At 36.0% G+C, this 13,761-nt stretch overlaps 1 protein-coding gene across 11 annotated transcripts in view; it reads right to left on the bottom strand.

Moving 5' to 3' along the window:
* Window positions 1-252: 252 nt before the first annotated feature.
* HIPK3 (homeodomain interacting protein kinase 3) overlaps window positions 253-13,761 on the bottom strand; it is a 90,212-nt gene continuing 76,703 nt past the window's right edge. For 3 of the 11 annotated variants that reach the window (XM_072759077.1, XM_026012762.2, XM_026012763.2), the window contains exons 8-17: window positions 13,452-13,575; window positions 9,272-9,393; window positions 8,887-9,014; window positions 8,626-8,787; window positions 8,407-8,469; window positions 7,832-8,128; window positions 7,388-7,528; window positions 5,485-5,720; window positions 5,065-5,192; window positions 253-4,177 (exon numbers count right to left, since the gene is read on the bottom strand). In XM_072759077.1, the coding sequence (XP_072615178.1) occupies window positions 3,701-4,177; window positions 5,065-5,192; window positions 5,485-5,720; window positions 7,388-7,528; window positions 7,832-8,128; window positions 8,407-8,469; window positions 8,626-8,787; window positions 8,887-9,014; window positions 9,272-9,393; window positions 13,452-13,575 (1,878 nt within the window). In that variant the 3' untranslated portion in view covers window positions 253-3,700. The remainder of the gene's footprint in view (window positions 4,178-5,064; window positions 5,193-5,484; window positions 5,721-7,387; window positions 7,529-7,831; window positions 8,129-8,406; window positions 8,470-8,625; window positions 8,788-8,886; window positions 9,015-9,271; window positions 9,394-13,451; window positions 13,576-13,761) is intronic. The other 8 variants (XM_072759078.1, XM_026012765.2, XM_072759080.1 and 5 more) reach the window with 3 other exon arrangements.

Here is a 13,761-nt window from a genome sequence, read left to right as displayed (position 1 = left end):
AAAGTAGATTAGTTATGGTTAGACAGCCTGGTTCGTAGATCAGATTCATCACTCAGCGCTGGGACTCTGGACAACTTACCTAAATATTTTGAACCTATTTCTTCATTTATACAATGGGGAAGATAATAATGCCATCTCACAGTGGTTTTGAGAATTAAATGAGATGGTGTAAGTTATGTACTAAGTGTTACTAACCTCCTTCCTTCCCTCCCCTGTAAGCAGTACTGGGGTAGAAAAAAAGTCAACAAGCTGTTTGCTGCAATATATATATTTTAATTCAAAGTGAATCGACAGTAATACACCATAAATTCTTATTTTGACACTCACCAAAATAGTCACCTGGAAAACCCGCTTTTTGTGACAAAGTACAGAAGGCTTGGTCACATTTAAATCACTGAGAACTAGAGAGAAATACTAGCGCAAACCGTAATAGACATTACATCCATAAAAATTTTCCCAGTCCTTATTGTAATATTGCACAGTGCAATTGCTACATGGCAAACTAGTGTAGCATAGAAGTAAAAGCAAAAACAAACCAAAGAAAGAAAGCCACAAGTCTAAAATTGTTAAACAGTTAACAGTTCAAACTTAGTAATCAAATCTATATCATTGGGTTCATTAAAACAAATCTTCCTACACCTTGCAGTGTATGATTTAACTTTTACTTAACACAAACCAAGATTAAAATTAGTAATAGAGATTCAAAAAAGTGAAAAGGCTTTGCTACTACAGTAACATATTTAAACACCCTGAAGGAAAAGAAAAGTAAATATCAGGGTATTTGGTTAAAAGAAAAAACACAATTTGCAAATTAAAGTAGTATGCAAATATGCAACTTGGAAGTCATGCAGTGTTTTATTTAAGAAAGCAGTAAAACCAAAGAAAACTGGTAAAATGGTTTTAAAGAGGGTATAAATCCAAATTCTCTCGTCAATGTTAAATTTAGATGTTAGCAGGATTGACATTTTTAATTTTTAAAACACATTTAAAAGCCCATGATTGGAATCAGTTAAAAGCAATGTACTCAACTAGGGTATGCCTTTATCAAACTTTACTATTATGAAAACATTTACTATCAATTTAATAAGACCATCTGAGTCTTGGTACTGAAATACAGAAAATACGACATTTCAGGGTAGTAAATGGCCCTGAATGACAATAAAACTGCGCCAGTTTTGTACCTGTCCTACAAACAGAAATCGATCCTTTGCACTTGGTGTTTCTGAAACATCCGCTGCCAGCATTGATTCTTTTCTGAGTGAGCAGATACCAGTGATCTGCTGGACCATATAAATAAAATTAATAAGCTGTGGAGGGCAGCAAGTTTACTTAAATAGTGACTCCATAAATTTGCCATCTGTAAATAACTTTTAAATTAATCTTAGGCTACTCGTTTTTTTTTCTGTGTAATATATATATGTATATATATTTCTATTTATACAAAATGCATAGAATTGATTACTAAAAACACTGAAACTTGTGGGGAAAATTAAGTCCTTCATTTTCAGTGTGACTAAAAATGTACTGCTGGTTTTTATTTTATGATCTAATACTGTAATTTTTAAAATCAATTTCAGGCACATTTATTTCATTGATGATTATTAAATAAAACACTGCTTGTGTTAATGGAGTAAAGAAAAGTTTATCCATTATTAGCTTATTGTCAACGCTGCATTAGAGCTGTACTAGTGGTATGCAATTCATTTATCAAAGAAATGCTGTAAATCCAAAACATTTGGAGAGTTTTATACTCAAATGCTTTGTACTGTTTATTCCAGTAAATGCTGTAAGATTATATTCCAGATTTTTAAGGAAAAAAAAAGTTAAGTCAAGCCTGCAAGATACAGCTTTCTCAAGTGTCTACAATGCCAGTATGAAAATAAAAAATTAAGTTACATTGATAAATCCAAGTTTTTTATATGCAGTGATGAGCACAAACATTAATAGAGATAAAATACTGATGCAAATAACACACCCCAAAATAACATATGCAATTATTTTCCATCATTTACAATACAGTAGTTACAATGACACTCCAAACAGAAAAGCAAAGTAAAAAATCAAACCCCAACTTCTATTTCATGTAATTAGACTTATACAGAAATTAGAAGGCTAAATAACAACTAGTTAATCACCTAATTTCACAGCTATCTGAAGTGGCAATCGTTATATAGCAGCTTATCTATGATACATTCAAGATAAATGATACAATTTATTACTTGCCCATAAGCTAAAACACAGCCTGTTTAATACCTTTCCTTAAGTTCCACCTCTACACTACAATATACTTGAGGTCTATGCAAAAAAGTAGCTACCTTTTATATAGGAAATGGATGATTAAGTCTTTGGTGCTGTAAAAGCAACTTCATTTAAACATAACCACCACCACCACCAAAAAAAAAGAAGGAAAAAAAGGGAAAAAACCCAAGACACACTTCCTAGGAAAGAAAAAGCATGTAATTTCTGTCCCTGACGGAATGTATTAAATAAGCAAACACCACCAACAAGCAAAACAAGTACTACAATGTAAAAATATTAAAAAAAAAAAACCCTCTCACATGCATAAATGAAAAATTGCACACAAAGAACTCACATCTTTTCAAGCTTCAATAGTAAATATTCTGCTACTATTTATTAAATACTGCATGGTTTGCCCAAGCTAAGATGAAACCACATCATGAATCAATGAGCATTTTGCATTTTCTTTCATTACCTACTCAAAGTCATGCCTACTGCACCTCTAAACATTTTATTAAATCCAATTATACAGCAAACACTCCCAAAATAAACTTAGATTGTATTGCAGTTTCACTTAACAGTATATAAAATGCTGTGTTGTGACAGATATCAACTATCCATTAGATACTGAATCAATTTTTCTTAAGCACTACTAACTGCTTGCTTTTCTTGAAGCTAGATCATTCTGAAAAATCAGACAGCAGAATTCAGCTATAGCAAACATGCTGCCCTCTTAGTAAGGAAAAAACAGCTACGACCTGAAATCATACCACACAAAACGCAAAATGAACATTACTCTATCAAAAGAAAACTAAAGAGTAGATCTGAATTTTAAGTGCTGCAGTCCTCAACATTTATATATAGGTAATAACATTAACAACCTCAAATATTTAAGGCACTATGTGTGGGAACGGTTTACAATGCAGCTGAGATTATTGGAACAACATTTAAGAGCAAAGTCTAGGCAACATTTTGCCCATGCAAAGACACATGCAAATGTAAAGAACGATAGCTCAATTTCTTAGGTAAGTGACCCAACATTTATACACTAAGACACAGATAATACAATTCACTTGTATGCTGTAATTCTGACGTATGTGCATCTGTTGCTCTAAGTCTGTACACAGAATGGCTTCCCAAATGTGGATGTGTCTTGCACTAGTTAGAAGGCAATTTTATAAAAAATAGCAGGAGCAAAACTGGACTTCTGCTCCTGTAAGTCACCTGTCTAGAGTTACTACATAAGAAGATAACATGACCAAAGACAAGTTATACCAAATGTGCAAAACACATTAAAAGTGAATTTTTTTTAAAGCTCAAAGTTGTTTAAATTGCACCCAAGTCTACATGATTCAAAAATAATTTTCTTGTGCCATGGCTAATATTTATTAAATACCATGTTTTTATTTTTAATCAAATGTTTATATCATTGAGCTTCCTCAATATACTCTTTTTTGAGTTTTCACATATATGGATACTGGCTGAGTTTTGTTGGACTCAATGGAAATCCAGTATATGCAGGTGATGCTGCAATGTAAGAATGTGGTGGGAAGATTGGTTTGTACTGAGTCTGATGAATGGTTGGGGATGGTAATAGACGGGGATTTATGCCCACTGGGACTTGGTGAACTATGCCACTGGGATGAGAGATATTGTAAGTTGGATGCTGTAACATAGGTCTTGAGGTACATGGAGAGGCTAAGAGGTGGGCCACTGGTGCAGCACTACTGAGGGTAGCTGATGATGGGTATGGAAGTAGAGTAGGCTGTCCTCCAAGATGCGCACTTCCAGCCAGATGGGCATGCACGGCTGTGTGATTGGGACTCCCATGGGAAAGAGTGAATGGATTACTGGTAACACTAGTAGGTATATAAGCTTGCTGCCTTCGATGTCCGAAGTTTCCATTCCACTCTTGATGCCCAGATCCAAAGTGCTGAACCTATCCAAAAACGCAAACAAAAAAAGACAGAATATATATTTTATCAGTTAAAAAGCAAGGAAGAAAGGGAAATTACAAGACACTCTGTAAGTGATAATCCACAGAGGATCGCTCAGGTCTCCATTTCTACTAAGCACAGAGAAGAGTAAAATATCAATTTATACATATTAATATTAAACATTTTAATATTATACTTATTAATATTAAACATTTTAATATTTATTGCTATCTGTTGTGATAATATTAGCATTGCCACTACCACCACTGCTAGCAGTATCACTATCATCTTCCCATCACTACTAATCACTACCACTTGTGGAACACAAGTTTATGTATGGCTAATACAGTACATATCTGACATTACTTAATTCCAAAATGACCCTCTGCTATTATTCCCATTAACTGTGTTCCACATTTGTAGAAGAGACCTGGCCAAGGTAATATACATACTACCTGGCAAAACCAGGATTTGAACACGGGTCTGATTCCAATACCTATTATCTTTTCTTTCCCAAAGTGAAACACAACTGCTGAGCATAGCACTGACCAGGTGGAAAGTACTCAATAAGATATGACTGTAACCACAACTAACACAACAGACGCAGCCATCAATCCATTAGTGTGCATTCTGAGTGGAAGGGTCTAAAATAAAAGACACACGAAAAAAATTGTTTAAGAGAATCTAGAAGCCTAATCTTTCTGAAGAATTCAGGTTCTATGGATAATCTGCCTCATTATCCTATTATGAGGCCAATTTCTCTTTAGTCACGTGGGATGATGAAAAGGCATACATTTTTCAAGACTGTGTAGTTTCAGAATCTTTTTTCCCTACAAATGAAACCCTGCTGATTTTGAACCCAAAGACTCTAACAGCTTCACAAACATACCTGACTGAAGTTCAAATGCTGCTGCTGGAATGCTGATGTCAGTTTCTGCTGACGATTACCCACCGTGGAAGGCTGGTTTAATCTCCCGGGAGCGGATCGGCCTTTTATCAATGGCTGGCATATAGAATCTGGCAACGAATAAAACATTAGACAACTGATGCTTTTCCCCTTCTTATATTAAAGTTAGAAAGGTCTTCAGATATTTTACACAGTACTGATCTGACAACCTTAAAATTAAATACAGAAAAGATATCTCATGGTTTTCAGCACCGAATGATAATAGAAAAGATTTCCTTTCTGTGACAGATTTGGCAAGATCAATTGGAAATTCAGAGATGACTGTGGCAATGTTGTTCTCTAAGGTTCCAAATTAAGAATTTTTAAAGGGATAATCAGGGAAATAGGGCAGACTCAGCTTACCTGTGTTTGACATATGCTCATCAGCATTTAATCCATTCTCTAGTCCCATTGGTGGCACCACAACAGTACAAACAGCTGGTTTGGTTTCTGTGTTGGCAGAGGTTACCAGTTCTGTGTTTTGGTGAGCGTCCTCCACAAAGCTGCTCTCTGCAAAGGGACTGTCGTGTCCAGAAGAGTCTGATGTTGGAGAGCCATCCACAGTATCACAGCCACTTTCCTGTTCTTCATCTGACATACTACAACAAAGTATTTTTATGAAGATTATGTTTTTTAACATTACATCTAGATATAAGTACTATCCAGGCTCTAGCAAATTAATGAGAATCATATTCAGTTATTCATATCAATTATAACTGCTACCCTGCCTGCCCAATAACATTTTTTTCATAGACTTTCTAAACACTCGTATTAGTTCTCTACTCAGACTGTTAACCCTAATTCTATCCTGTTTAAGTACATCATTCTGGCACTTACATTTTCTCTCCTTGCCTTTTCCACTTGATTATTAGTAGTTCATAAAATTCTACTTCATAAATTCCTGAGAATCTCATCAAGAGACTATAAAACATGCATTATTCTGGATAATTTAAACAAAATGTAAAAAACATAGAATCACGTGAGACCTGGATATTTCAGTCTAAATTCTAATGTTAGGATTCATACCTGCAGTGGTAATTGGGGTTCTTTTAACTAAGCAGCTATCTGAAAGGTCCTTCCCATCTCTCCAAGGGCCTACCCAGAGTCCCGTATTTCCCTTCTCTTCCTGGCTCCCTCAGACAGACTATAATAATCTCTCCCCTCTTGGAATTCCTACAGCACTTAAGTCTCTTTGTTTTTTAAGATTTTATTTATTTATTCATGAGAGACACACAAAGAGAGAGGCAGAGACATAGGCAGAGGGAGGAGAGGCAGGCTCCACGCAGGGAGCCTGATGCGGGACTTGATCCCCAGACTCCAGGATCACACCCTGAGTCAAAGGCAGACACTCAACCACTGAGCCATCCAGGTGTCCCTGACTTATGGTCTGTTTTAGTCATTCATTTCATACTTAACAATTTGAAGCATCTCTTTTTATATATCTATCTATAACATTTATATATATATAAATATATATATTTAGTCATACATATATATATAAACTGCCAAACCATATTATAAGCAATTTGTAAAAAGACATGTTAAAACTTCTTTACATCTTCCAAAGTATTCAATACCATGTTTCCTGACTAAGGAAAAAAAGAGAAAACAAATATATAAAATTAAGACTTAAAGGTTTTTCAAATTTTGTTTCCACTAAAAAAAGAATTTCTAAAAATTGAGATCAAACATGTTTCACTGAGATCTTCATGGCTTATCTCTTAATGTGTTGGTATATCATGCTGGTGAGGAAAGGCTCACTACTTTAGTGGCAATGCATGTCCCCGGCAAAAAAAAAAAGAGTAGGAAAGGAAATAAGGATAAAACCATACAAATCAATCACCAATGAGAGAAAAAAAAAATCATATTGGATACTTTACTGACAGTGGGTTACTATTTTATTATGCAAAAAATTCCTCTTTTATTCTGCTTAAATGTTTATTTTGCTCTATGTTCTTATTCTAAATTTAAGTAATAATTCTAGTCTACGGAGAAGTTGACATGGCTTTTTCTAGCCTTTCAAAAACAAATGCTTCTTTAAACATCATTTATTAGAACCTCAATTTTCCTACTTAGATGTGTTCTACAAATAAAAAATATTACTTAAAACCAAGTTTCTTTAAAAAAGCGATTTTGTTAAATTGTGTCCAAGAAGAGAAGCCACTGTGGTAAGTTGACAGTACTTATTAACATAACCAATAAAAAAAATCACAGGCTTTTTAGTAGACCTAATATTTATGGCATACTACCACTGAAAGTCCTTTACCTGTTCGGTCTCTTGCAAGGGGATGGGCTGGACTGCCCTGAGGAGCTGGTGCTCAGAGTACTATCAGGACTACTTAATGAACACATCCGATCTATATTCAAAGTGCTCTGGCAAGCTTCACAATCCAAACTATCTTTACATCTAGTGAAAGAGGGATGGGAAAAACAGGGGTCAAAAATGAGAAGTAGCCAAAATTTACATTATTTATTTAATGAAGGCTGGGAAGCAGTTCAGAGCGACCTACATTGACAAAAAAACTAAAAGCTTACTAATACAGAAGAAATGCGATAATCATCATGTTAATTGCTATTCAGGATGTTTACTCCAAAGGACACTGAGAGATCAGGGGTTAAGTCCCAGAAAGTTTTTTTCTCAGCACACCAGAGGGCGCCATCACTATTTAAGGATACAGTATAAACACAAGGAACTGCTTTTGGCACTTACTCTCTGAGTGAGTGTCTCTGTGACGTCTCCTCCTCATCCGTGTCACTGCTAATAGTAATCACACTCACTGCAGGGCTTGGGGAGTCAGCAATGATGATGGTTTGCCGCTGTTTGTCTGAAACTGATGAATCAGAGTCCTGCTGGACAGATGTTTCACAACAATCTCTTGCCCCTCCTTCTGAGTTATGATTGTCCTGTGTTTCTATACAACGTACTTCCTCGACATCTTTCCCATTTACTATCTTTGGAGAAATAAATGTTGAATGAGGGACATTCGTATTCTGCAATGAATTACTCCTGTAATTAAAGGAATAATGTGTCATTTCTATAATCAAAACATGTACCTAACATTTTCCTAAGATACCTAGTTAAAATGAACAACACGAAGCTTCATTTGTTCAAGATCATGTATATCATATGCTAACATATAGATCATTTCATAAATATCTCTAGAAATATCAGTGTAGATTGCAGTTACATACATTAAAATTGGTCATTTTTCGGTAAATGTGATATCTGAATGTCTAAAATTATATGTAGATAACAAATCAAAAGGGCAATAAAGACAATCTTACCAACTGAAAGCATTTATTTCCTCTCTTCCTGGCTCCCATTCCATTAGTTTTACCAAAATACCTCTGAGAAATTGAGAAGGGAGCTGGCTTAGTGTTTGTAACAAAGCTATCAAAGAGGTCATTTTGAATAAAACAGAGTGACCCTTTAGTGTACATGCAAAATTTACTTTAAAGATTATTTTTCAAAATGCAAAGGAAAGTTAAAACATTGATACCAACCTGTTCTGGCACAATTTATTTTTCTTTGCAGTGGCAGGCTGAGGCCAGACGACATGTGCAATGCCCACACTAATTGGCTGCGGGGCTGATAAAGTTATCTGATTGGTTAGAAGAGGTTGTGGCATCACTGAGCTATAATGATTACTGTGTGAAATCATTTTCCTAGGGAGAAAGTTTAGGGGAAAAAAAAAAACTGAATCCCTTCTAAACCAAGATCTATTTTGCAAACTTCACAAACAAGTATTTTTGTTTTTAACTTACCCCCAGTCTCCAAGCCTTTGTGAACCAGCCACCCCCTCAGAAGTTAATGCAGTAGTAGCAGGAGCCATGGGTGTTACCTGCTGCCAGGCAGGTAAGAGCATCTGCTGTGTCCTGCCAGACCACGTCTGCTACCGCAAAAGCAAAAGAAAAGCTAGTAAGTTACAAGTAATTCATCATTACTACACCTTAAGATCAAAAATATATTAAAGTAACAATCATTAATAACTATGAAAAAGTTAAGGCCAATAACCACAAAAGATCGAATTCCCATCCAGATCATTTTTACTATTTCTCAACAGCACAGGCTTTTGATCATGTGGATCAGTGCCCTTACTGGAGTATAAGGAGGACAGCACATATGCAAAAATAATTTTTTATTACCAACCTGAGAAAGAACTCCTGGTCGGATCTGTAGTGGCTGTACAGCTGGGGCCTGCGTTACAAGTGGAACTGTATTATCTACTCTTATTGAATAACTAGTGGGTTTACCATGTGTTGCAGGAATACCTGTGAAAAAGGGAAAAAAAAGGTTCTTTAATCAAAACTATTTCTGAGTTAACTTACAAAGCTCTTTTAAAATTCAGGGTGCCTGGGTGGCTCAGTCTAAGGTTAAGTATCTGCCTTTGGCAGGAATCAAGACTCGCATCGACCTCCTTGTTCAGTAGGAAGCCTGCCTGCCGCTCCCCCTCTGCCAAATAAATAATATCTTAAAAAAAAACAAAACTGTTAATTTATAAGAATTGCCAAAATTCTGATTAGGATTTTAAAACCATCTTCTACATAAAAATGTTCATGACACTAACACAGCACAATCTATTAGGAAAGTGAGGTTCTTTCTATCTACACTTGATACATCATTCCAAAAATTTATATAAAGCTAACTCCTGCTGCTGCTTCAAAATGCATACCACCATGTTGAATCATTTATTTGTCTTGAAACTTCCCATTCCTTTTAAAGTTTGCTATTCTAGCTTTATTTCCTTTTCAAATAGTTTTGTCACTATGAAAAAAGACATGGAAAAGTGACTCTAGCCCAACATCCTGATCTTCTAGTAGGTAAATGTTCATCATTTCATATAAACTTATCTGTGCTTAGTATTCTCTTCTTAAAAACTAAGAGGATTAAAAAAAAAAAACAAACCTAACAGGATCTTACACTTTTGGCACCAAAGGGGGAATGTTATAACTTTACACTTCAATGGCCATGGTGATGGTTTACATGATTTAAGAAAATTCAGGGATGACACACTCATTCCAACTTCCAAAGGAAAAGCAAGAACAACTTATTATGCCTAATATGATGATACACCTAAGCTCTGACCAATGAAGCTTACTCTACTAGTATTCCTAGTAGAAAGCTGCTAAAACTCCAGGACAAACATGTTTCACTGTGCTTACCCACTAGGAAAATTAAAAAGCAGGCCTGCCAGTCATGTTAATCCTGTTAAGTGATCTTAGGTGTTTCTGATCAGCCATAGGAGAAGAATATTACAATTGTTTTCTTTTACTATTGAAAAATAACCTTACTTTCATTGCACAAATATAAGTATTAATCCTGAAGAGAATATTAACTTTTTTGTGTTTATTTTTCTTCATAGAGGGTTTTATCCTACTACCAGGGCATTCTACCCCCGAGCTCCACCTAAAAAGGGATTAAGTTTAACAAAGACCTATGGATAATTTTTTTAAGACTAACCTTCTTACCCTTCAAAAAAATCATGTCCTGATTGGCAAATTCTCCAAGAAATGGAATATAAGCACACTCAGGCGGTGTAGATATATGGCAGCAATAGACCATCTCATCAGAGAAAAAAGCAGAATTCATTTTGACAAGGATGAAAGGACAGAGCAAATTCTCAAATCCCAACAAAAATTGTGTTGCCCTTAAATTCTCCTCCTAATTGATGCCTTATAATGAGAAGAATTCTCCTATTACCTTCTCTCCTCATGAGGTCTAAATTATTTTTATCAAATTCAATGATGGTGAAGATTCCAATTTTTTATGGAGTTATTAGGCTAGCTAAAAACGTCACCATTGTTTGATCAGATTTGCTTTAATACCTGCACAGCAGGGCACAAAAGCTTAAAGGTTGTTCTAGTACAACCGGAGAATTTTGTTGGAATGTATTTGATTCTAAAATAGCAGTTTTCATCCAGAGGGGATGAATAAGTAGCTCTTCAGACTGCCAAATAATGTTAAATGCTTGTTTAATATATACTCAAATCTGTTAAATAAAAGCTTGGCTAAGTCTTTCTCAACCTTAAAAAGGTATAAAGTTATGGATATAGTACCTATATATCTATACCTACATGTGTTATGTATAATATGGAAAATATATGAAATTCATGATGAACCTAGACACTATAACCCAAAATAAAAAATGTAAAGTGAAGTGGAATAGACATAAAATTTATTTAAAAATACAGACTGTAGTAGTGCCATAACTGCCACCCAACAGCTGCCCAACAACCATTTAAAATGTTTCTTCAGGGCAGCCCCGGTGGCGCAGCGGTTTAGCACCGCCTGAAGCCCGGGGTGTGATCCTGGGGATCCGGGATCGAGTCCCGTGTCGAGCTTCCTGCATGGAGCCTGCTTCTCCCTCTGCCTGTGTCTCTGCCTCTCCCTCGCTCTCTCTGAATAAATAAATAAATCTTTAAATAAAATAAAATGTTTCTTCAGAATGGAGTGGTGGCACATTATGAGGGAAAGTGGTAAAAAGACCAAATTGGGATTTTCTACAGAAATACTAATGCAGATTAGAGAGAAAGCTTTCATTTTTAAGCAGATACTATATACTAAGACAAAAAACAACAAATCAACATATTCATAGAGCCTACATGTCCTGCTACAACTGTACCTGTTACATAATCTAATAAGTATTTTGCTTTGTCTTATTGTTAATTCTAATTCCAAAATATTGTTCTGGACATTTAAAATTAAGGTTAGTGAGTTTGAGAGGATCTCTTTTCCTCTGTTACCCTTATTATGAACGACTCATATAGCTGTTGGCACATGTATAGAAAGGATACTAATCTTTTATTAATTATAGGTACATTCAAAGATAAAACATTTGTCAGACACCACATTGAATGTTTTAAGAATGATGCCCGTGTTTAGAAATGTGTCTCACAAGCCCCTTAAATTTTGCTAAAAACAGAGGGCAAGCTCTGAAAAAAGAGCTGCTATTCTAAATCCTGATGAGATACCCCACACCGTAGATGAGTGACCCTCAAGCTGACTATGGCACACAGGGGAAAATTATTAGAACTTCAGAATCTGGAGAGCCTGGGTGCTCAGTGGGTTACATATCTGACTCTTGGTCTCAGCTCAAGTCTTGATCTCAGGGTATTGAGGTCAAGCCCCTACTGGGCTCCACGTTGGGCATGGAGCCTACTTAAACATAAAAGAACTTAAGAATCTATTTATTAGTACAGAGTAAAAAGTCATCCAAGTGAAAAATGCATCAGTCAAGACCCCATTTACATGATAACTGATTTAAAAATAAAAAAGCACCAGTGTTGGTCACTCAAGTATTTGGTAGAAGTAAAAGGTCTCCCGCTCACTACCAAGTAGTGCACATCAGCCACGCTTTGGGGTCACTGGGGGATTCCGTGCTGATGAACCTCTTGCTTTAAGATGGAACTAGATTAAAGCCTAGAGGGACAAAATGCTAGAGAAGGATCTGGAAAATCACATTTTATTCTCGTTCCAGCTGGAACATTTGCTTTCAGGACCACTAACAAATTCCCTGGTTCGAGAATTTACAGTGTCTTCCAAGACATTCTGCCACTCGTCTCACTTGAGGCTTTGATTTGCTTTTTATCTAAATAAGGGACATACTCTGGGCAGCCCGTGTGGCTCAGCGGTTTAGCGCCACCTTCAGCCCAGGGTGTGATCCTGGAGAACCGGGATCGAGTCCCACGTCAGGCTCCCTGCATGGAACCTGCTTCTCCCTCTGCCTGTGTCTCTGCCTCTCTCTGTGTCTCTCATGAGTGAATGAATAAATAAATAAAATCTTTAATAGATAGATAGATAGATAGATAGATAGATAGATAGATAGATAGATAGATAGATAAGGGACATAATCTAATTGAGTCAAAATCGATTTCTCTCTTTTTGAAACCCAAAGTATGAGCAAAGAACAAGACTGTAAGATTTGGGGATGGAATTCCTTTGACCAAAAGTTCTCAAGTCACTTTACTGTCTAGTAAGAAAGGGCAGATAAAAAGGTACATATCTAAACCTCTGGGGCTGTGATAACCACAAATGGACAACCCATAGCTTTCCAACCTCGTTAATTTCCACTAAGGTGTTTCATCGTGCTAGGCTCTACAGGAAATATAATTATCATATGACCTATTTGGTTGGTGATGATTATTTATGGTGGAGCTCCAGTCAAGGGAGGAGTGCCACTGGTCTAAGGACTACCGGCCATCTTAAATTAAATTCAAAAGTAGTGCTAAATGTATCAAAAACTATGCAACATATTTAATTAATAGATGCCTAAATTTGTTTGAAAATAATGTATGCCTAAATTCAAAGTGTAATGTAAATCAAAGAGTACCTTGAATAGCTGGGGGACAGATAATCAGAGTCTGCTGAAAAGCATCACCACAACCAAAATGAGCAGTTCCGGCCTGCAGAGGAATTCCATGGTGCACCACTGAATGAGCAGATGTGGTTAATGCCTGAAAGGACCAGCACAGGTGGCATTACCCTAAGCAGCCTTCTAACTGTTACACGCATGCTTTACAAATACAATTCAAATATACTTCTTGAAAACATAATTCTATGATAAAAATAGACCCAGGAACAGATTTTACTCTACTTTTCGTTGAACTGCTGCACAAAAAAGGCAGGTAGAGGATACTGAC

Source organism: Vulpes vulpes, chromosome 5 (assembly GCF_048418805.1).
Source record: "Vulpes vulpes isolate BD-2025 chromosome 5, VulVul3, whole genome shotgun sequence".
Lineage (NCBI taxonomy): Eukaryota > Metazoa > Chordata > Mammalia > Carnivora > Canidae > Vulpes > Vulpes vulpes.
The sequence above is the reverse complement of the archived record's forward strand: the minus strand, read 5'-3'. Positions and strand labels throughout refer to the sequence as shown.